The following is a 24,404-nucleotide window of genomic DNA, read 5'->3' as shown; positions in this document are numbered from 1 at the left end:
TGATCCTTTTAGCCATCTCAGTAGATGGAGTCTGATACTTCTCCTATTAAAGACAATTGGAGTTTTGCCATTATGCCAGATGGTTGCACAACTGGACCAGTGGTCCTCACAAGAATCTATAAAAGAGAAAAGTGCATGGCACCCAAACTGGCAATTTGTAATATTTTATTGTTGGTGAGCCAAATCACAAAATCCTTGGCTCAGTCCAGTGACAATCCAATTGCTTACAATAGTCACTGAAGGTATTTTCCAAAAGTATGGGTTTTAGTGTGAGAAAGCTCCCTATTCAGGTAAATATAATCTGAATAATATTTATGGAGAAAATTTCTGCTAAAGAGATCAAACACCCACAATAAAAGTTCTTCTCTAGTTCAGACTTAAATGCTGCATTATAACTTCTATTTTTGCAGAAAGCTTGCATAGAGAAAGCTCTGCACACAGAGCGTTCACTCAGCTTGGCAGTTTGGTTTTTTTTCTAATGTGTGGATAGGTTAATAATAATAATAATAATAATAATAATAATAATAATAATAATGCAAAAGAAATTTATTATATCAGTGGCTCCTAAGGATAATGACCTGCCACTAATTTAGAAGAGACTGAGATTGTCATAGTTGATGTAGGGAAAGGACAGAACTTCTGCTCTTCTTGAAAGAAGAGTTTATCATGTAAAAAGTAGTTCATTCTTTGTACTTTTGCCTTTTAAGACAGGCGCTGCAAGTAATTCCCTAGGAAATGCAGGCACAGTCCCACAGTTGGTTCTGACTTGGCAGCCAAAATGTGAAGCATGTGCACTTTTCTTTTATACTTCATTTAATATGTCCAAAATATGTGGCTTGCATACAGACACTTAGGCATAAGTAACTGCCTAATCCACTTGCCAATGAGACACAAATGGTTATCATGCTAAAAATATGCTTCCAGAGGAATTAGCAGTGGGTTAGCAAAGGAGTTCCAACACTGCATATGAAATAGTTTGTTGCTACAGTATCTCACTGCACACATTCAAGCACCTTTGACATACTGCTACTAAATCCCCAGACAGGATTCTTCACATTGTTGGGAAGGAGAAAGCAATCGATAGAAAGGCCCCAGATGAATAAAATAACAAAGAAATAAATAGATTAATTAATAAATAATACATGTCTGCACCCAGTTAATCAATATTGGCTCCAGTGGCAAGTTTGCTTCCATGTAACTTCTTGGGCACATTTTGAAGCTGACCTCGGAGTCTGGGAGTCAGGAGAAATAACATGTTCACTTTACAGTCTAGAGAAGGCTGACAAAACCAAAAGGATCATGTAACAGTTAGACACATGCTGGTGTCTGTCAAAATCTCTTCTGCAGACAACATCAAGCTTTGCTGCTAGACTTTTTTATTAACTTTTCAAAGCAGTGGCATGGCTTTGGTTTTAGATGATGCAAATGACAACACAAAGCTTTTGCTATAAAAGGAGAAACCCACCACAGGATTCACTTAGACATGTGCAAGCAACTTGCTCTTTTTGTTAATATTTTACAGATTGCCACAGAATATGAGTTAGAAGACCAGCAGAGTTCAGCCCCTTCTGGAGATGTAAGAATTTTTAATTGGACAAAGTCATGAGTTAATTTCAAACTGGAATTCTACCAAGCAAAGTTATTCAGTGCAGTTAAGGCTTGGGTACAGTCTTGGCTCATCACCAGGAGCACTGTATTACCCTGAAAAAATATATAAAGCAAGAACAGAAACATCGTTTAAAAGAAAAAAAGAGAGGGAAAGTTAGAAAACTGCAGAAAAAACCTCTAAACATTTTTTTTCTGATGCATTCTAAATCCCGAAATTATATCTAAAGCCACAAATGATGCCCCCAGGCAGTGCAAAAGATTAAATGGGACATACTCACTTGCGTGCCTTGCCCTGTGCTTGAGAGGTCTGTGTTCCTTTTCCGAGTGCTTGCTGTCTTCTCCCTGCGCTGTGGCTTCTGGTGGGATTGCAAAGGAGAGGAGGGAAGGAGGTGCTTCTGACTGCCCTCCTTCTACTTGAGAATCAACACACCCCCTTTCAGAGGGAGACCTGGCCGCTTCCTTCTCCCTGTCTGAGCAGTCGAGGATCACCTCCACCCTGGGGATGGATGGGGCTGCACCTTGGATCCTCTTGACCTCCTTGCTGCTAGAAAAGTGGACTATTTTGTTTGACCACTGGATGTTGCCCTCCTTGACAGCCAGGGGGACTGCGATGAGGGGGCTGCTCCCGTCCTGGTGTGCACTGGCTCCTCTGCCTGAAGGGGGGCACTTTTCTGTCCCCAAGAGAGTCACGGCAGGAGCACTGGTGGCCTTGTGTGCGTCATTGGAGAGGGACAGCTGCAGCTCAACCACAGCACCTGGCCTTTCTTCCTCGTCTGTCACGATCACTTTGGGCGTGCCTATCACTTTAGGAGGAATTCTGTGGCTTTGTGTGGTCTCTTGTTTTGTTTCAGAAAAGTGTGTGTTGCTTTCTGCTGCTCCGTGGTGAGTCCCACTGTAAATCTCTGTGATGCATAAATCTCCACGGGGTATCTCTTGCGTTGTGTTCATTTGCAGTGTGGTGCTCTCCCTATAGTCCTCAATTTTTATGTTCTCGTGCTTCCCATTTTCTCTTTCAGAGTTCAAGGTTTCATTTATTCCACTGGAGGATCTGCACATACATAAACAATTCAAGAAATTAAGCCTCTGTAAGCACAACCATAGTAGATAGAGTTACAAAAGCAATTTCTGCATAGTATTTCACCAGCCTAATTAATTGTGGCACCTTCTAGCAGGTCCACTTACATAGAAGTATTTTCCCAGAATGTAGAGGTCTTAAATAGAAGCATCTTTGTATCTTTCAAAATTCTTCAACTTAGCAGTCCAGTAAGAAGGAAATTACATGACACTGGTAGAACTATGACCCCACTACTAACCTGAAATGTAGAATTGTATCATTCTTAACATCAGTGTGCTGTCACAGACACATTTCTGTTATAGGATTTCCAGAGAAATGCTACTGAGACTTTTGAGACAATACTGCTTCATATTTCACATGTCCGTGAGAAAATTAACTTTGCATGACACCAGAGGAGTGGTTAATTTTTGGCTCTGCAGTCACTACTGAAACTGTTTTAGGCACCATCCTTACATGTGGTTCCTGTCCCAAATCATTCACTCTCTAAGGAATAGAGAAGTACTGGATAAGGATCAGAGGGAAGGAAATTAATATTTGAAATACGCATTCAAAGAATTCCTGTGAGGATCATCATCCTTATATATGATGGATTAATTGAAATATTCTGGGCCTATTCCAGTGATCCAGCATAAAAGGATAGTGAACCTATACAGTATTTCCTACTTGTTTAAAAAGATTATATTTCTAACTGGAAAATGTTATTCTCACTTGTGAAACCTACAATATATGTCAGTGTAGCTCCTTTTTCTAAACTATTAATTTCTCTGGCCCAATTAAGCTTCTTTCAGTACTCTGGACTGTACTGACTATTAATTTGAGGAGAAATCTTCTCTGTGCAGCAAAGCTGCAGATTGTTATTGAGAGTTTCCATCTGCTAGAATTTTCAAATGAGGAAAGCAATAGGTGTCCCCAGTAAAGTACTAATATCAAGTACTATGGAGATGTTTGAAATCAAAAGCAGCCCTGGCTGCTCTGAAACTTTGGAATCCCCTAGAAATAAAGGTTGGAAGGAGCAGCAGAAGGAATAAATCTGTCAGTGTGCTGAAGAAACTTCAATACCGCTTGCTTTTTAGGAATGCAGCTTACTGCTTGTGGCAGTCTGGGTCTGCCTCAAAGCACGAAATGTGTAACATCCATTTCACCACATATGGGGCTTGGTAAAGGTCAGACAGATTTTAATTTAGGGAGCTCCTTGTGAGTGCTGCTGGATCCCATCGGATGATGCTGTTTGGATGATCAATTGTACTGCTCTCAAGCACAGATAAATTACAGAAATCTGTAAACATTGCCTTGTAAGATATGGACTGGGGGCTGGGCCAGATAAATGCTAGCCTTTATTGGTAGTTGAATTATTGTGTGTATGTGTGGGATAGAAAGATTTCCACCTTAAAAGGCCCTTGCTACGTATGGATATACTTCTACTCTATATAGACATAATTGGGTATCCTCTGTCAAAATGCAGAATACCGGGTATGATTTCTTTTTTGTCATTTCAGATGCTGTTTTGTCAAATTCTTGCTTGTGTTTCAGGCCTTTCCAGCTCACTGCAGGAGCAGCAGCCCTGGTGTAATTCCAGGAAGGAAGCAGAACTCCTGGAGTCAGCACGGCAGGGTCTGTCGCAGGCTCATGTTTTACTCCCTACATGGTGTATTTTATGTCGGCATGCACTGAGCACTCCCTTCTTCCCCCTAGAGATGTTCTCTCAGACTCAGCAGGAGCCCAGGAGCTGCTAACACTGATGTGAGAAGGGCAGGCTGGCATTTCACTGTCTGTCCCCTCTCTCCATGTTTCCCGGATCCATCTGCTCAGCATTTGCCGGGAAGGTCAGAGAGATGCTCCCCCACATGGCATCTGGGAGTGCCCACCCTGCAGGGTGTCTCTTTCCTCTCCTCCTGTAAACCGAGCATTTTCTGGGCACTGCTGCTGGTCAGTAACTCACTGTGGCTTACACGGCATTGGGAAAACTTTTGCTAGACATCAAAGGCCAAGTAGGATTTTAAAAACTACTTTAAAAGCCCAATTTTCCTCCCAGTAAGATTTGTAAGAGCAGAATTAGGTCAATAATTAATGCCCGTGAAAATTGTATCCTTCATGCAAAAAGTTCAGGGACAGCCAGGAGCTTTCCAATGGAAAATAATCTTCCCTGCTAACAAAAGATACTTAGATGTAAAGATCACCAGTGGAATACCACTTAAACTATACTTTCCTCATGCTTTCCAGCATTTTCTTGAGGTGGCTGCTAACAAGAGGCTGCTCAGGAAAGGAAGGATTTTTTTCTTATTGCTCTCAAAGGATGCTAGGACACTTCCTGAAAAATCCTTCTGGGGGTAGTGCTGAGAGGGATAGTACCCACAAACAAGGTGGGAGGGGAAGAGAAGTTGGAAAGATACAGACAGCAGGGGCTGGGATTTGGGAGAAATGAGATGATGAGAAGAAATTTAAAGATTCTCACAGTGAATTTCTTTAGAACATTTTAGTCACTTTCAGAGTGTTGAGCGACCACAATTTTCCTAAAATTTCTGACATGGTTTCATTCCATGAAACACTGAATTATGTGGTATAAACTCTTGGTTCTGATTTTCAGGACATGCCTTGCTGTTCACCATGCATTTGAGCAGGGGCAATGGAGAGTCCCTTTCAACTGCAGCATCCTGTGGCCTTCAGACAACTTAAATACCAGTTATGGAGCAGCAACAGGCAGAAGTCAAAGTATGTGAAGCTATTTCTATGGCTGAAGAGAAGACAGCTGGTCAGCCACAAATATCATTCTTACAAGTGCAGTTCCAATAGCCACATTATGAATTAAAAACAGAAGAATGCAGCTATCACATGAGGAACATTCAGCTGGTCCCCTGCTGAACCAGGAGCAGGAGCTGTGCACTCTGGGGGAGGTAAGCTCTAATCCTCAGCTACCACTGTCCCCCTGATCCTGTCACATTGATCCATTACTCAGCCCCAGACAACATGTACCGGCAGGCCATGCAAAATGTCTGTTATAAATAAAATGAGCACTCCTTGAGAGCATCTAGTTTTGAAGGCACACTGTCACTTTGAACTGCTAGGCACTTGAGGAAAGCTCTTTTGTGCAGATTGCAGGAACCATGAGGAATTTCACATGCTGTGTAGGCATCCCTGGTAGCCAGAAACAAGTGCCTGTTTTCAGCCTTTCCAGGGACACTGCTCTGGTAGCTGTCATGATGAGTCCTGATCCTGTCCTGGTTCTGCCTGGGAGAGGGAGCTGCAGTAGCTCTGGGGGGAGCCTTAAGTCCTTAGAAGGAGTGTGGGAGTTTCAAGACTTTTCTTCCTCTTCTTACCCCCACTGAAGGCAATTCAGAGTTCATCCTGTCTGAATTCACAGTCTGGGGAGAATGTGCTACTGTAGGTGGCTCTGAACTCAGGCTGCATTTATTACACTGATGGCAATTGCAGAGCAGGCATTGGAACAGGCTGATGTTCAGTGAGCAGTAATGCTTGCCTGCTTGCAAGTTTGCATGAAGCTTCTCTGCTCTAAGAAAGCCAAAGCATTTTCAAAGAAAACTGAAATTCCCTCTCACTATTTTACTAAGGCAGAAACTGAGACCCAGAGAGCTGTGACTTCCCCTACCTCATCTAGTGAGGTGATAACAGCTACAAAAATAGAATTCATGGCTTCCAGACCCTCTCCTCCTCCTGACCACTAACACATTTTGCCACCCAAGAAGACCATTTGCAATGTCATCATCAAGGCATATCTGGGTAACACAGTTTCTCCATCTCTACAGCCTTTGTTCTTTGTAAGCCTCACTTCCCTATCTGTGGGGAATAACAACACTTCACTGCTTCAAAAGAGTGCAGAGAATAACTGAACTCAAGGCTCTGCAGTATGCATATACGGTAGTGGACACCTTGCAAGTGTTAATACTTACATTCAGAGGCTGTGCTATAATTTCTGTGCCTGACTGCTGCTGCTCAAATTATGTACATTAATTCCTTCAAATTCTCTGTCTTCCTTTTCCATCCAAGCAGAGTTACAGACATTAACAACAGGACTACCAGAACCTCTCAGTATAAGTCTGCAAAACCAGTGTGTTCAAAGCCAGCACTTTCCAGATGATTCACTGAATTGCACCAAAGCATCCTGAGCATTCCTGTACCTCTTGATAAGCATCTGCAGGACATCAGTCAGGCTTTCCATCAGGACAATGACTTCAGCATAGGTCAGGTCTCCACAAGGCTTGCCATTGATAGACACCACCTCATCCCCCTCACACAGTCCAGCCTTGGCTGCTTTGCTTTTGCTGCGAACCTACAACGAGTCAAAAACAAATTCCAAATTGCACAATTAGTGTCCATTTGAAAACAGCAGCAACCATGTCCTCAGCATACTCTGTATGCAGAAGGATCAATAATATTGAGCATAAGCAAATTTACAGTAACACAAATTAATAACTTGTCTCAATTGAGGTTAATACTATTCTGGCCAGTAATAATACAAAACCTTTTGCTTTACTGAACTTGTGAGTGAGGTGTCACACAGGCTGGATTAATTCTTTTAAAACTGGGAGACGTGAAAGTTTGGGACAGACAACAATCAATTGATCACAGTTTAGCAGAACTGCAAAAAAACCCTCATTAGTTTCTCTGAGAATGAAGACTACTAAGAGCTGAAGGTTGCACTGAGATTGTAAAAGAAAAGTGTGTAAATTCAGGCCCTTCTGGGCAGAGAATCAATATCTACTTGCTGGTCACTTTTTCCTTAGATGCCCAGATGTAGTTTTAGTCTCCAAACTACAGACATCCACATCCCTGGAGATCCTAAATTGGTGTTTATCATTTGAGTGAGTGCCCTGGTTTATTAAAGTACGCCTGTTATGGTCTAAACTCCCCTGCTAAGTTCACATTCAAGAATCCTGTGCAGCTTGGTTTTTGCAGTTTCATTCCTTTTTCCACTGGCAGTGTGTGTAACTTATCACAGTCTTTGCATAACAAACCCCAGACAGCTCTAACACCACTCAAGGTATGCCTACAGTTGATGGCTATTTTTGAAGTACATATTTGGCAAAGAGTGTGTTATATTAAGCAGGATTTTTGCACGAGTCTATTTTAGAAATATATATGCACATTAAAGGGCTGGCCTTGAGTTCTTTGATCTCAATTTCTACCTGTTGGTCTAAGTGCTTTGGCCTTATACCATATCCAGCTGTTGATTCAGCATGCTACCCTTGTTAATTCTCATAGTGCTTTCTTGAAAAGTTTTAGAGAAGTAGCATTTCTACCACACTCTCAGTAGCAGAGTCAGTCCCTACTGACTTCGGGGAAGCTGCTTCTGATATATTCTGGATCTGAGGGTGGAACTGCAGAGCAGTTCATGGAATTGTCCCAGATTTTCTATTAGGCCACTGGGCTCATACCTAAGATGTTTTTCAGAAAGGAAATCCTTGGAGTCAGGATGATGTGGGGCACAACAATAAGACTGCACATTTTTCTGTGGCAAGGTCACCATATCTATCTCTGCTGTTTCAATTTACACATTCCCATATGTCACATTATGGCTCTTGGAGCAGTGAAGGAACAGAAGCCTGCTGCATACAGAAGCCAGTTTCTACCTTGCAGAGTTAACATTTACAAATATGGAGTGGTATGCTGCTCTGTTTATCTCCCCTTGAACAAGAGCATAAACATCCTTGTGCCTTGGGAAGAAGTGACACTTTAGACAGTGTTTAGAAGGTTTTGCTTCATGTAAGAGCTAGCATTAGAGGTTTAGTTACTGTCTTTTTTTAAATAGGATGGTATGCTATTAAAATTATACAAGACATCCTTAGCCTGAATGTAAATATTTAATGTAGATGCCATGAAGAATTTTGAGTGACCCTCTTTCAGAATATCTGTTAACATCCACTATAGAAACCTGTGAACTCTGAAACAGCATAATGTGATGCCTAGATTGTGAGAAGGAAACTTATTTCTTTCTTTTAGTGTTTGAGGGACTCCTTGGTAGCATTAAAAGAAAAAAAAACAAAAAAACAGAAACAGACAAGGGGATTGTTTTTCCTTTCAAAATTCTTGAAAGGTTCTCCCAGTCAATTTTTCTGCCTTGTGAATTGTTGAGACATCACAATCTTGAAATATTTGAAACTTCATGCACAAACACCCTCCCAAGTTTGAACAATATCTATATAAAATTACCTAAATATTAATCTTTTTTGGTGTATCTGTTGGGGTAATAAAGGGAAGAGAGAGCACACAGAAGAAAATAGACAAGGGCAGATTGTGTGGTAAATTATAGCAGGTTGCTGCTGGAATAGAATATCCCATCATCATTTGTGTTATTTCAGCCTCAGCATAACACCCACTTACTCAACAATATGTAGCCAGCATTTCCAGGCAGGCTGTAATTGTTTCTGGCTTTGTTTATTTGTTTTCACTGGAAACCCACAAAAATGAACAAATAATTTACTCATGTAAACTGAAACTTTTCAGATTTCTGGGAAAAATAATATAAATAAATAAATAAATAATAAAGAAAAAAGACACACCCAGAACAATAACAACAACAAAATTCCAAGTAAATTTGTGGAAAGAAAGATGTCCCTGGTAAAATATGTGTTCAGTGGACAGTTTTCTCTGAAAGTTTTGGCAGAAAGCCTTTGAGGAGCCCACTGGGAAAAGAAAGCTACTTTTGTTAGCAGAAATGTGACTTGGTCACACAGGGAACAGTAAAAAACTTTTATCCAGTTCTTGGGAACTTAAAGCAAGGCATATTTGCTTGTAAAGCAGGAGAGATCTTAGAAAACCCGTGTTTGCTTTTTCCTCTTAGAGCAGCCCTGGCTTTCTCAGGTACTTGTTTCTCCTATGCACTTGGAGTTGAGGTTTTTCTTAGGAGGAAAAAGTGTGTTTTCCCATAAATTTTTATCAATGGGATCTCACCACATGAAAAAATAAGTTTGGAAATATTTTCTTTGTTTTCCAATACCTGCAATATCTGTGTAACACAGCAAAACTGGGCTGGTGCTGTTAGTGCTGAACCTGTCAAGGTTCCAGCTGCTACTGAGCACCTTGAAGACCTCCACCCAATTTTCAGCTGATGCTGCCTCTATTGCTTTCCTGCTCCCCCTCAGTCATGACTCTTTATTACTCAATATACCTGCAGTGTGTAATTGATTTTTATTACCAGATTTCTCCTGTATCCAGAATTTCCAGCTATGAGGAGCATCCTTTGCTGATTAAAATCTCAAGTGCTCAGCCATTCCTCATATCCACAGAAATGTTAAACTTAGGAGAGAACTCTTCCATGCTGTGTGAAGAATTTAGCCTGGGTGTTCAGTGTTATCTGAGCACCCCAGGGGATCCAGGACCCCCTGGCACCAGTTCAGAGGCTGCAGGAACTGAGGGCTGTCCAGAGGCTGCTCAGGAGGGTCTGTGGAGACTTCAGGTGGAAGCTGTGAGCAAGCAATGTCTGGGTGCTGTGCTGGCCTGTGAGAGATCATCTCCCAAAGACACAGGTATGTGGGGAAAGTGTGGGACAGGAATTTTGATAATGGCTTTGGGATGCTGCTGGGGCTGGAGTTGCCACGCACCCACAGCATAGGGCAGTTCCGGTCAGTTTCTTACCCAGTAAAAAATAATAAATGGATGGATACACAATGGCTGTGCTCATTGAGTGTGGGGAAAAGGAGTATTTTTAAAGAAAGCAAATGGGAGGGTCCAGCCCTCATCCTCTCTACATTATAGTGCTTTTAATTTAAACTAGATCAAGTCTCCTTCTGCCAACTGGAGGCTCCTTCCCATGTAACAAGATCTCCTTTGATTTAATCTGAAAGCACTCCAGTTACAACCCAGAACTGTTCCATGCTATGAAACAATGTATGGTAAACCAGGAATAACAGAGAAATTAGCTTCAAAAAATGTTATCCCGATGAAGCTAAAAAGCTGGAGCAGATGCACCTGTTACTTGTTGTGGCTGCAAGTGGATGCACAGACAACAACTGGCCTCAGCTGACCAGCTGATGATTTTGGGTGCATGTCTGAGCCCTATAATAAGCAGATCAGAGTTGAGTTATGTTGAACCTGGTAACAAGGTCAGTGAGTTGTAGTTTAAAGTGAGGCAGATGGACTTGAGGACACTCTGCAGTCCAGGTTCTCTAGTGGCACAATGAAGAGCCTTTAGGTTGTTTCATGATCTTTGTTTTACCACTGATTTTTGGTAAGGATGATGTGTATCTTAATCTTGCCCTGGAGTTTAGTTTAATTGTGGAGCTAGCATACAAACTTTTATCTGGAACTTGTGTCTAAGTGCTGTGCATCAGGTACAACCTGACTGAGCAACCAATCTGAGGAAATGAGCAATATGACCATAAGCACAGTCCATTTAGTCTAAAATAAAATAAAAATAAAATAAGACTTATGTGACTTTAAAATACACATATATTTGCACAGCAAAATTCTGAATTTAAAGCAAGCTTTCCAAAACCATGAGCTATTTTCAGAACTATTTACTCATCCTTTTTTCAGTTTGCCAGCAGCTTTTGAACAGCAGAACAGGAAATATTGCCGCTGGATGTAGAGGAAACATCCTTCCCTGCCATTTCAGGCTCCTTGCTCACACAGAGCAGTTTCTTCCATTGAGGGGTTGCCTCTGGAAGAACCTCTTCAGTTGAATCCCCTGTCTGATTCCTGAAGTCTCCTTTGAGCTGCTGCTGCTGCCCCTCAAGGTTTGAAGCTGGTTCCTGGAACCTTATTTACATGTGTGTCCTCAGTGGTAGGTTTGGGTCTTTGGCCTTGTGCTCTGCTCTGATGAAATATGTTGCCCAAAATAGCAAAGCTCACCAGGCAAGGAACTTCTTGTCCATCCTCATTATTGTTTACCACTTTAGTTATGAAAATTGCAAACTTTACCAGCAGTGACTTTGTGTATTCTTTTAAACTGGTCATTAAACATCAATAACAAAGAACATATCCTTTGACTACTGCTTTGCCCTTACTGAAAAATGATTCCCCATATTAGTGTTACTTGCCCTTTGATGTCTTGTTGTTATCACTAATCCAGGAAGGTGTTTAAGAAATTTCTATTAAATAGCCTTTTTAAAGTAATCATTAACCGAAATTGTGGGATTAGTACCCTTACTCTGTAGAACTAGCTAATTAACTATTAATTTATAGAGTGACATTGTTTAAATGTGCCCTTGTGTTGAGGTTTTTTTCAATTGTTCTGTTGTATTGCCAGAGATATGAAGTGGTAAAGAAGCAGAGAAAAAAGGTGTCAGTACGCAGGAAAGTGGGGCTGGAGAGACACTGCTTCTTCTTTTGATGTTCATACTAATATTAAAACAGTAAGTAGTTGATGCACTCCTTTCACAAGTAATATTTTCTCTAAAATGATACAATAAATAAATTGAAAAGACAGGAGAAGTGATCAAAAATCTGAGTAATTTAAGAAAGTAGTATACTGCTTGCTGACAAAGTGACAGATAGTACTACCTGTGAAAATACACAAAGTATAGTGGAACTCAGCTTTTGCCACTTAACTAAGTACAAATTAGTATTACAACAATTAAAGGCCTGCCTGTCAATTGCTGCAATAAATTTATCTGGCTAACATGTTTTTCTTAAATATGTTTAAGACCAGCATTAATAAATTATAGTATTCACCACTTAGTTTAATTTTGTCAGACATTAGCTCATACTTTCCAAAAGTTATTTTTTCTCATTAATTGATTATCTAAGTGTTAGTCATGAAGTTCAGGATCAGGGATCAAAGACTCCTGTAGACAGTATTATTTGAAAAATCTCAAAACCCACCAAAAAAGGCACTTCATCTCTTCTATTGTAAACCCTACAGCAAAGGCAGTGGCTGGTAAATGTATTTAAATATATTTTAAAGTTACCTATCACTCTAATAAAATGAACAGTGTACAGTGTTTTGCTCTGAGCAGGAAGCAGAAGCACTTGGAAGTACAATTGTTAGTGTATTAGTAGTCTGACTTGTATGAAGTTAGGGAATTAAAAATGAAGTTACAAATCAAATTAATTCAGCCATACTTTGTAAATAAGCCTCTAAGGCCTTGTTTGGCAATGGTTATGCATGCAGGAGTCCTTTAGACAGAAAAGTAGCCTTCAGTCAGCTTTTGGGGGGTTAGATATGACGGACTGTACAGTAAGTTAAGCCTACCTCCTAATGTGCTTGGGTTTTTTAGGGATCTCCGTAGATCCTTTAAATAGCTCAGAGACTCCAGGCTGGTAAACACTGCTATTGCTAAATCAGAGGAGGTGATGAAGGGACAAGCTCACATCTCCTTGTTTTCTCCATGGTTTCTGGGGGGAGTTAAGTCAGAGAACCTTAACATTTTCTTCCCCATCCCCAAGCACTGCCATCACAAGTTATAGTGTGGGCAGTATAAATAAAGAGTCTTAAGGAAAAAAGTGTCCGTAAAAGAGGAAAACTGGAAGACTTTTGTGTTCATAATTTTCTCTTTTAATGTGTATGTAAAGAGAAAGTAGTTGTCAGTAGACAGCGATGAGCAGAGAGGAAAGAATCAGATCTTCAGGAAGAGAATTTAAGCCACTTACAGATTTAACTGAGTAAAGGTAGCAGAGCTGAGGAGTTCCGTGAGAGGTTTTAAAAGCCATTATAATTAGGGAATATTCTTGCCTAGAACTCCTGTTTGGGCTTTGTATCCACATAAATTAATTGGAAATACTAGGTTTTGGTCTAAACTGAAGGCATTTTTGCCAGGACAGGGATCAAGCTTATGGATTGCATTTTGAGCAAAACGGGCAAAATGCTACTGAGGTAACAGTGTCATTGACTGGAGCTGGAGTGGGATGATTTACCTGGGTGAATGTACTCTGTATTCAGACTCCATGATGGCTGCATACATTTTACTCTTATAAAGGGCCTCTTTAGAGCTAGTATACCGAATTTTAGTCTGCTTTCATTAGCCATGCCTGGACTTGAGCAGGAGTCTGCTGGGTGATGTGGCTCGAGCTATTTGCATCTGTGCTGCCTGGAGGTGACTTTGCGTCAAGCTGATTCCAGTCCTCATCCTCTCTGGACTGAATTTCTCTACCAGATAAGCTACTTTCTTTCAGACTCAGTCAGGGTAAAAGCCACAATGTAAAAGCTTCAGGCAGGGCAAATTCATGGGGATTGTGGGATCCAACCCCTCCCTAGCTCCTCTGAATGTATGGGAATGCAATGAGGAGCCCTGACCCTGAGCTACAGCTCAAGTGCCGTGACTTTAGCTACTCTAAATATAGATAATATGAATAGAGATAGTATGAGTATAAAATACTTTTCTATATTTTATCTTGAAGGCTCTGTGTACCCTCCTTTGGGGATTGTATGCAATATTTACACAGTAAGACTAAGAACAAATGCCTATTAATTAACTGGGTTAACAAAAGATGCTTCTAAGTTGTCTCCCAAATGGTTTTCCTGAGAGAAAGCTTTGAATGACCTATCTTTAGCTTGTAAGGTAGGCACAGAATATTTCCTCTCACCAAATTCTTCCCAGTAGCAAGATAATGATACTGGGAATTGGGCAGTTCAGTACACCCTTTTCTCCTTCTGTTCTTAAGGGAAACCTCCTGAAGACATTCACTTTCATGTTGTCTGTAAAGGTAATTATCTTTCTAAATAGGTTATGAGACAAAGTAACATTAAAGACATCAAAGGAGAAAATAGTTAAATGTCCAGACAGAATTTTATTACTAAATGTTCAAAAAGTCTTTCCAGAAGGGCAGGTAGGATGTAACTCTTTGAATGTACAGGAATGCTGCCATTGATTATCACTAAGATCATCATTGGAAAAATTGAACAATGGTGTAATATTATAGCAGCTTATGGAAACACAGGAGATCTAGGATGCCAAGCCACATAAAAAGGTACTTTTAAACTTTAAAGTCCATGGATCCCATTACAAATGTTCTGGCTTTACTTAGCCACTCACAGCTAAAGCAGACTTTAGTTGTGGTTTGCTCATGTAAAAGTTCACAGGATATGCTTGCAGAGGGGAGATGGTACCAGGTTTACTTTAAGATTAAGATACTTTACTTTAAGATACTTATTGATTAACTCTGTCTCCAGTTCTTCTGCTGCACTGTACATGTGTAATCACACTTCTTGATTCTGGAGCAGTTTGGTGACTGTTGTCTCCTCCTTCCCACAGGGTCAGAAGTACTCATATAAAGGTTCATAAAGTATTCACATAAAGTCCTCCACAGTGTCTCTTTGACAAATGCAGTTTAGCAGAACTTCTTGCACATTCTGTCGCGGGAGGGTGCAGAACCTGTTTGGCCATTTATGTATTGACAGAGCACTTGTGCCATTTGGACCCAGAGAGCAGACTGATCTCAGTGAAAAGAAAAGCCTGCTCAAATTCCCAAAAGCCTTGCCTAATGTACTGGTGTATCATCTTACTGGTGGTTGCCTTTTTCTGGCAGAAATCCAAAGTTAGCAGCTGAAGAAGGGATGAGATAATGACCTCTGAAATATTGATCTGGTATGCTGGCTACACAGCAGATTTCCCAACAGTGATCTTGGGTGTACAGAACGTAAAGTCTGCTATTCATTTTGCACAACAGATTCAATGCACAGCCTTTCTTGGAGTGTACTATTACATATTTGTAGCTGATGTGCCAAAATTAAAATGTTGTGGTGATTTACCTTTTTACAGTGAATTTTTGCCAGGGGGAACATGTGACAAGGAGAGGAATGGCACCTTTGCTATTCAGTTGGGTAGCTGTGCATTGTCTGCTCTTTTTCCATTCCCCTTTTCTTCTGGCACCGCTTGAGTAGTGACTGGCTGTATACTTCCTGCCTTATTTTTAAGTCCTAACCAACTTGAAGCTCTCCATGAACACTGTAGCTATGTTTTCATTTCTTCCTTCTCACTGCTCCCTGTGCAGAGAGATAATTGAATTGTCAATGCTTCTTTGGGATTGAGAAAATAATGCACCTTTACTGAGTGCTTTGGTATAAAGGTAGAATCAAAAGTCTTTAACTGGAGTATACCTTATGACCTGGAGATTAGAATTTCTATAATGAAAAGTTAAGGGGGAATAGGGATCTAAAATGCCTATATTATCTGCTACTGAAGAGTTGGAGGCAACAAGTGCTACAATAGACAGTTCTTGTGATAAGTATATCCACTGGCTAATCTGGGGCTGAGCTCTTGTCACTGATGAGTAGAGGAACTGCAATATGCCTGCAGTATTTGTACAGTCCCCGGACCATGCACTGGGTGTTTCCAGTAGGAAAAGGGACATCTTTCTTATACCAAAATTGCAGTCAAAGCACAGATAAATGGAAGGTAGAAAGCAAAACCTGCCACCTGAAAATACTTACTGGCTGGTGATGCTAAGAAAATGATGGTATACAATGTATTCACACTGTTACTAAGAGAACATTTCTAGCCTAGACTAGTGGCTGCTGGGAGAAAACAGCAAAGGTATGTGAGAAGTAACTGAACCCTTCAGTTTCTTAAAAAAAGAAAAAAATAAGTAATTAGTTTGCTGGAGGTCTTTGTACTTTTCCCAGTTCAGTCCAAAGCGTGTTTGTGTAATTTGATGCTTTGACTTGTGACCTGCCTTCAGATTAAGAAACGCTTGCAAGGGGACACAGGAGGTGGGAGGGTTTTTTGGGGGGTAGGAGTAGGGAGGATGACTGGCTTCTTAGTGACACACAGCCTGTAAATCCATCCTGCTGGTAGGCAAATGAGACACTCAGTTTACTGGTGTGCACTTTGTCAAATCTGTTCATTCCTAGCTTCATATCCTGTATCAATTACTCTGTTCTGTGTGGCTCCTCTGTCTCATTTTCACCCCACTGGTCACCTGACCAAATTCTCTTGATGCACTGGGGACGAGGAACAGGCAGACAAGGAAAGACAGGAGGGTTCTCATTACAAATCTGATTTGAGACGACACATTTAATCCTTAAAGCAAAACTAGTCCGGTGACAGCTAAAATGTTCAGTCTCCCCACTCTATTCCCCGAAATGGTATTGTTTATTACAATCCCTTACCATTATGTCATGAGCTTGCAAATACACGAACATGGCATATGATCATCCTCTCGAAAGGAATAGCAAAGGCAGCAAGAAGGAACCAATGCCGTCTTACAGGTTTCTGTTTCAGCCAGGGCTGGAGCTATCACTGTCAAATGATGTCAAGGTTATCCTGAAATGTGTGCCCAGTGATGTATTTCTTGCTACTTGCCTCACTGCTGAGGCAGCAATTCAGTCAACACCAGCAGGATCATGCAGAGGTAACTGGAAGCTTTGCCTCACTCCCAGTGGAGAAAGCAGTGGCCCTGTGTTTATTGTGGGAGCTTTCTGTGTGTATAAAGCTCAGCACAATTGGGCCAGATTTCAGATTATGGGGTAGGGGGGCTTTGCTGGCTGTATTAGCACATGAGAGACATTGTGCAAAGAAACCAAATAACATGAGCATCTGATAAAGGCAGCATCTAGATAATATGCATTAAACAGTTATTGTGTTATGCACAAGCAAAGTGCCCTATGCCAAACAATCTACACTGGAGAGCACAGTGTTCCAAGTCATTTGAGAAGTATGAATCAAACAGTGGCCCAAACTCAGCAGAGTGCTCCATACAGGGACTGTGTTCCAGCTCCCAGTGCTTGTGGTCATCTTTACCTGGACTGTTCAACTAAATAAAATTTAGGATTAATCTGAAGAAAATGGTCCTCTGTGAAAGCTGCTAGATTTATTTACCAGGGTTTCACATGAAACTCCACCATGTTGCTCACTCTTAAACTCTATCTATTCCTTTCACTTCTCAAAATAAGCTAGATTCAAGCTTCCCTACTTCCCAGGAAAGTTCTTCCTGACAAATTTCAAAACTGCCTGTTTCACTGAATTTTCACTCTTCCTTGACATTTCTCTATTTGCTCAATTCTTCATATCTCAGACAGGTAGTGTACAAATTGATATTGACTGGCAGCTTAAGCTGGAAATAGAGTTTCAGACAAGTCTCCCAAGATGCAATTTAAACGAAACAGCCATAGAAAGCATGCAGAATCAATTATCAATCTTTTAATTTCCCTAGCATGCCTCATGCTTAGGGTGTAACGTTTTGAAACAACCTTTTAAAACTGAGGCAGGCTCAGGCCGACCCACCTTGGTGTTTAGGAGGCAAAGCTCTGCCAAAGCTGGTGAACATTCTGAGAGCACCAACACGTAGGTTCACGTGAAGGCCTTCCAGTGTTGCCTGGCTGCTGTCCTGGACAGCTCCTGTTTTGTGACTCATCAGGAAATTTGGATGTTCATCAGCCTCACCTCTCCCTGGTGACTCAAATAAAGCTGGCCAGGAAAGGAGCAATGATGGCTCCAAAGAATGGATGTACACCAGGGATATCCAAGTCTGCTGGGAAGGTCAGTGACCTACTTCTCCTCCCAGAAGAGGACATGTGCTTGTGCTGGAAGCCCTAATGATGGGGGAAATGGAGGCTGGAGACTCCTGAGAGGTGTTTTCAAACCCTCCAGGGAATTAAGAGACAAAAGTATTCCCTCTGTGGGCTTTCTCACCTGCCTGGGCAACAAAACAGGCAAGTTTTTTAACCTGTGCTTTTAACAAAAAAATTAAAGCCTATAATCTACCATGAAGATTTCCTTATCTCAGCCTCAGTTCTTAAAGAATATATCCAGAATTTGCCTAGTTTTAATTTTATCAGTTTTATCAAGCTCTAGAATGGCCATAGACTGATTGATGCAAACATCACAAGAATTCATCTTTCTTTTCCAGTGGCTTAATCTGAATGGCTTTAACCAAAGATAATTATAAACAGAAATAAGCATCCCTACTGGAAAGATCACTTTGTCACCCCCTTAATTCTTTCTTGTGGAGACAACGCTTGAACACGTTACAATTGTGCAGGTTTCATGAAATTGACATAGATTAGTATTCATGATCTGCCTTTCACATCTTAAATAAAATACTTTGTAAGTCACACGTGGGACCAACCAGACTAAAAACAAAGTATCTTAAAAGAGAAGCATGAGACTCATCCTGGAGCTAAAGGGTGAATGAAGAATGAACCTCTCCCAGGGCAGGCTAGACTCATATCCCCATGTCCTCATTCAGATTTTAAGATCAGTATCCACATTTCGTAATTTGGAAATATCAGCAAATTCATGTTAAATATGCTGCCAGGGGAATATTCCAGTGCTGGAAGAACTATTTTGGCATGGTGAATGGACAGTAGTAGTCAGTACACTGAGGAAATGCTGTTTTACTCCAATGGTAACTGGAAGCTGAGCCAGACTTCTGGATCCCACATCAATAGTTCAGCTGTGGCTGTTGTCCTTGCACATTTGTGTCCGATGCCAGTCTGACACAGAGGTGCTGAGCTCTGTTTAATGCTCCTGGACTTAGTGCTCCCAGGAATTAGACCTCCTATTCTTACAGTCTCCAATTCCAGCATGCTGGCAGAGTTGGCTTGTTTAGTCCCTGACTTTAGTAAGAGCAAATTGTCAGCATCTTCAAAGGCTGGATGGGGAGGATTTGTTTTGCCCCTGCCCTTTCCTTTCTGTGCATTCCCAAGAGGAATGCCTGCCTGAGAACTGGAAAAAACTGCTACCCCGATGTGTGAGATTTCTGTTTGTTTGTTTTTGTCTCTCCGGTTGTCCTCAGTGCAAGTGTTGGGCTTAACTCAGGATATCGTGCCCAGCCAGGCAGTCTGGGAAAAGCTGGCACTTGTGTCTGGGGGTGGGGGATGAAAAGAGACAGTGTTATTTCTGCAGAACTGTAAATCCAGCACCTTTTGCCAGTGTTGCATCTTTTTTTATTCTTGTTTCTAAGAAGGCATTGCTGCAACAGCACTGGCTGCAAACAAAATCTTGTTTGCTCAAAGTTCACGACGGGACAGGTCGTGCAGTTTGGACATTTGTGGGAGCTCGTAAAGGGAATACAGAGCGCGCTTTCCAAAAGCTTCAGCTGGAAATGCAACAGTTTCCTTGCTGCCTGGAGCTTCAATGTCAAAGCGATTTCTATTTTTAGAGAGAGATTCTACTCAAAGAACTATATAAGGCTCTCCTGGGGAGACCATTACTTCTTTATTACAGATGAGAGTATTTGTTACTCAATTGGGAAGAAAAATTCTGCGTAAAATATATATTTATATACTCAATATTTGTTTTTCAATATTCTAATTTCTCTCAACTTCTTGAAACAAGTGCTTTAGCCATTAAAAATGTCAGGCAAGGCTCTTAATCTGGAGTGATGATGCAAGAGGGAAGAGAGGGTTCCAAGCAGAGTTTGATGCCAGAAAACAACTTGCTATGCTAACATGTGACAAAACAAGGGAAAACCTCGCAAATAATCATTGTTGCCTTTATGGGGAAACTAAGTAAAGCTTTATGTTACAGATTCAGAATTTACAGGTACAAATTTATTAGTTATCCTGAGTACAAAGTGCACATAAACTGAATGGGTGCTGCAGCAAAGCCACCAGAGACAGTGGTCAGGTGGGCTCAGAATAGTAGTCACAGTTAATGGCAGGAAAATGGAAGAGTATGTGGACTTCTGGCTTTGCTGGGGAGCTGCCTTCTGAAGCCTGATTTTTGGTCACAGAGTCATCCAGGAAACACTTAATGCCATTACCCTTCACCTCTGGTTTTGTGTTAATAGATGGGAAAAAGGTCTGTACAGATTTGGAAAACCTTGTGTTCTCAATTAATGTTCTCAGTGTGATTTCTCCCGCATTTGGAGGGGAGCTGCTGGGTTTCGGGTCTGGTTGGACTTTCAGAGGCAGCCCAGGTAAAACTGGTTTTAGCAGCTATTGCCAATGTTAACACAGAGGCTTGGTGTGCTTGGTTTTGCTTGAGTAAGGACTAAATCAGGTAACAGAACTAAATTAAGGACCCTGGATCTGCTTCTTCCATAGTCCAACACAGCTCCTGTGATGAATTCTGCATCAGGGATGGGACTGAAATGATTCTGGTCTTAATTTGTCCAGGGTTTCTATTTCTGTTTTTATATTGTCTGGGTAGCTGTGACATAACCTCTTTGGCTTTGGGTGAATACAGTGGGGAGCAGCTACACTGAATGAGGGGTGAAAAAGCACAGCAGCTGGAAGTAATGTGTGTTCCAGTGAGGTGAGGAAAGGCAGTGGTCTTGGGGTCTGTAGGGGGAAGACAGGGCACAGAGCTGGTGGCAAAGCTGAGCACGGGCAGCAATGGCTGAGCAGCTGGAACGAGGGAAACCCTTCCATCCACTCAGCACACTGAGCCAGGAATAGCGGGAGAAACAACACCTCTACTTTGACATTTGTTATTCAAAAGAAATAAAATTACTGGCGTTTAGGAACACACGACATACTGGTGCTGGCTTATTTTCACGAGCAGCATTTCAGGTGTGTGCGGCACACGGGGGCCTTGGCAGGGTTATTGGTGCAATCAGCTTGGATTGCTGACAGCGGCGTGAGCCTGGGGCAGGGCCGGGTCAGTTGGCTGTCCCGGCTGTCCCTTGCTGTGCGGGAGCCCAGGGGCTGCACCCGGGGGAATGAATTTAGGGAAGAGCAGAGGGAGTTGGGAATGTGGAGCGGCGCCGCTTCCCGCGGTCTCGCAGCGCCCCCTGGCGGCCAGCGCTGAGGGCCGACCGCCGCCTGGGACCTGCGGGAATTGCGGGGTTATTCCTGAAAAACGCCTGAGGAGCGCCTGAGGAACTCCGCTGCGCCGCTCTGCTGAAGGCCTTGTGCTTTGTCCTGGAGGGGCTCCACGCAGAGCAGCCCCTCAGGCATGGCAAGTGTCTTTTCCCTGTTCTCTCTCCGCCCTTTCCCTGAGGGAGCCCTCAGGAATTGTCTTCATGGCCGTCCTTCATCCTTCACAGCCGTGTCCAGGCAGGAAACCCGGGCTGTCCTGCCGCAGTTCCTGGACAGTTTCCTTCTGGGATTAAACAAATCTCCTCACTGTTCCCCCAACAAGCAACCGGCTGAAGGTTTAGTAGTTAATTCTGACTTCTGCTTGATGGCAATGAACCCTTTCCTTCTTGCTTTTAATAATAAATGCAGCAATTTTCTGATACTGGCAAACCATTTCTTAAACTGTACAACTGGTCACTCATTTGTCTTAATGTATTCTCAATTAATTTCTTCAGTGTGATTTCCACTGAAATTTTCATGCTCCACTTCTAAGATATTGTTCTACACCTGAATTTGTTTTTATTTTGTTAGCTGCCCTCCATAGGGAGGTCAGAACTGATAATTGCTAAATAACTAAAATCTTCCATTTGATCAACACTACCTTTTTAATATTTTTAATAATAACATAAACGTATTACAGAGAGTTTCCATTTGTAAAATGGAAATATGTTAATACACAAATGCCTATTCCAAGGTGATAATACAGGGCTATAAGCTCCAAGGCACTTTTGGACCTGAGAAAAAGAAGTATTAACTGAGGCAAGATCTCTTTTTTTGTTTGATTACAGCAAGGTATATAATCCTGCATCACCTGAGCTTTTCCCTCTACTTTGGCTGGCTATGTTGAAGAAAAAGCTTGAAAGTCCTGAAAACCAGGGAAACACACCATCACACCTGAAATTTTAATCATCATCAATTGATCATCTGAAATGGTCAGTACAAGGATAGTTATTTGATCATTTAAATGGGTTTATATTTATATTTATATTTCATTTGCAAACTACCTTTTTTCATATTACCTTCAAAATTTTGGTGCCAGTATGAACTCAATCTGCAATTTTTTTGTAAGCTTTGTTCCAATGTCTGTCTCATGCCCCTCTAGATAAGCACAATTCTGTTTTCTGGGCTCAGCAGTCCCCAGTCATGTCAGACAGTAACATATTCTGCAAGTTAAAAACTCTCTGAATGATATAGTGAGCCCAAGCACTTCCTTAACAAAAGAAGCAGCATCTTCTTACTGAAATGCTGCTCTAGGAGACAAATAGGATTAAGCAACACCATTGTGCTGTAAATAAACATCATCAGTCTGTAAGTCATGATTGTACAATGATTTCCTCAGGCCTCCTCTTATTAGCTGAAGGTTAACTCAGCAGCACAAAATGCACAATATTACAAGAACCAGGAACCAGCTGCACTGTGCATGTTTTAGTATGAGCCTGAATTTAGTTAAGGATAAAGATTTATTTGAAAAGCCACCAGTCTCCAAAATATTTGTAAACATCTTACTACTCCTGGAGTCCTTTTGTGTTGCTGTTTTGAAACATATTTTCGTATGAGTGGCCAAGAAAGAAGTAAACAAACTGGGTAAAAGAAATGAGGTTGAAATGCTAATTAGTTACTTTTCTGTTGATTACTTTTAAGTATTTTCTGATTGTACGTGACCATAGGTGCTTCTCAATAGAACTGAATATTTAAACAGCACATATAAAGAACACCAGGCAAATGTGAGGTGTGTTTTTTTGCTTTTTATCTCACTATCCTTGGTTTCTTGTGATACAGAAAAAATAAGACAAAAAATTTTATGGAGTTATCATAAAGCATGCATATAAAAACATAACTGACACTGTTAAAATCATACTTTGATGAATTTAATTGCTATCTCTAGCTTTATGAAGTTCTGGATTTATATGGATATTGATTGCTAGCATGAGGCCCAAATCTCTCTCTGAACAGTCCAGATTATGTATTAAAAGTAGGGTGGTGGAATTTGATCTGTTTGGATAATTACTGATTTTTTTTGCTTCTGTTGCTTAGGTGCACGCACACATTCTGTGCCCTTTGTACAATGCAATATAATATACCTTTACTTTAATGAGATAATAACAAAGACCTTCACTGTAGCTGAGTGTTATTTCAGTGGAAAGCTTTGCTACCAGTGCAAAGTTTAATTCTGCTTGTCAGGTGAGACTGCTATTTTCTGATTAGAGGTTTCCCAAGTCAGCTGGTGTTACAGCTGAAGTGAATCTGTTCCCTTACTGCTCTGTGCTTGTCTCAAACAGCAGAGGGCAGCAAATCACCGTGCAAGAAAAAAATTAAAATGTCTGCTCTTAGAAAAATTATTAATCCTTTTCCATACAATCCCACTTCCTAGTTACTCCCTCTCAGAAATGGCCACTGTCAGACACACCCAAAGTCAATTACATTAAATTACATGTATAAGTATAATGATTTTTTTTTTTTAACTTAATAGATCTAATACAGGCACAATTCAGTAAACTAAGAAAATTTTGTAGGGTCAGTGTACTGTTTGCTACTCTGCATATGTTGTTGTCTTGATATATTGCTAAAGGGAGCAGAGAAACAAGGACAAGCAGAAAAGAAAAGGAGATAAAGTCAAAATTAAGACTCAGGGGAAGGATTAGCTGCAGCTACAGAAGTGGGTGGTTTTTTGTGATTTTTTATGTCTGAATTTTTTTGACAGAAGCAAAAGATGAACAGTAAGATGTATTCATTAGACTGAGGATGTTAAAAGAACCACAAACCACCAAAACCCAAACAATTAAAAAACCCAGAAAGCTTGGGACTTTCCCTCATTAAAATTCTTTGCTCCCCAAAGCTATTGACTTTAACATTTAATTTTTCTAAGAGGAGTAATTTGATGTGAAATATGCGAGCAGTTTTGTTAAAAGACTTAATTTCTGATGGACGTAAGCATATTCATATTACACATTAACAGCACTGCAAATTCTTCAGCACCATTTTCACATTTCTTAATCTATTTTTACAATCTCTTCAGATTAACAGTAAGAATCACAAGTTTGATCTAGCTGAGATAGGGATAACTTATCCTTTATTTTTGTCCTC

General features: G+C 41.0%; 1 protein-coding gene across 3 annotated transcripts in view; it reads right to left on the bottom strand.

The window, feature by feature from the left end:
* SYNPO2 (synaptopodin 2) overlaps window positions 1-24,404 on the bottom strand; it is a 74,626-nt gene that overhangs the window by 17,432 nt on the left and 32,790 nt on the right. For all 3 annotated transcript variants that reach the window (XM_056489962.1, XM_056489963.1, XM_056489964.1), the window contains exons 2-3: window positions 6,817-6,968; window positions 1,887-2,656 (exon numbers count right to left, since the gene is read on the bottom strand). In XM_056489962.1, the coding sequence (XP_056345937.1) occupies window positions 1,887-2,656; window positions 6,817-6,968 (922 nt within the window). The remainder of the gene's footprint in view (window positions 1-1,886; window positions 2,657-6,816; window positions 6,969-24,404) is intronic.

This window comes from Oenanthe melanoleuca, chromosome 4 (genome assembly GCF_029582105.1).
Source record: "Oenanthe melanoleuca isolate GR-GAL-2019-014 chromosome 4, OMel1.0, whole genome shotgun sequence".
Taxonomy (NCBI): Eukaryota; Metazoa; Chordata; class Aves; order Passeriformes; family Muscicapidae; genus Oenanthe; species Oenanthe melanoleuca.
The sequence above is the reverse complement of the archived record's forward strand: the minus strand, read 5'-3'. Positions and strand labels throughout refer to the sequence as shown.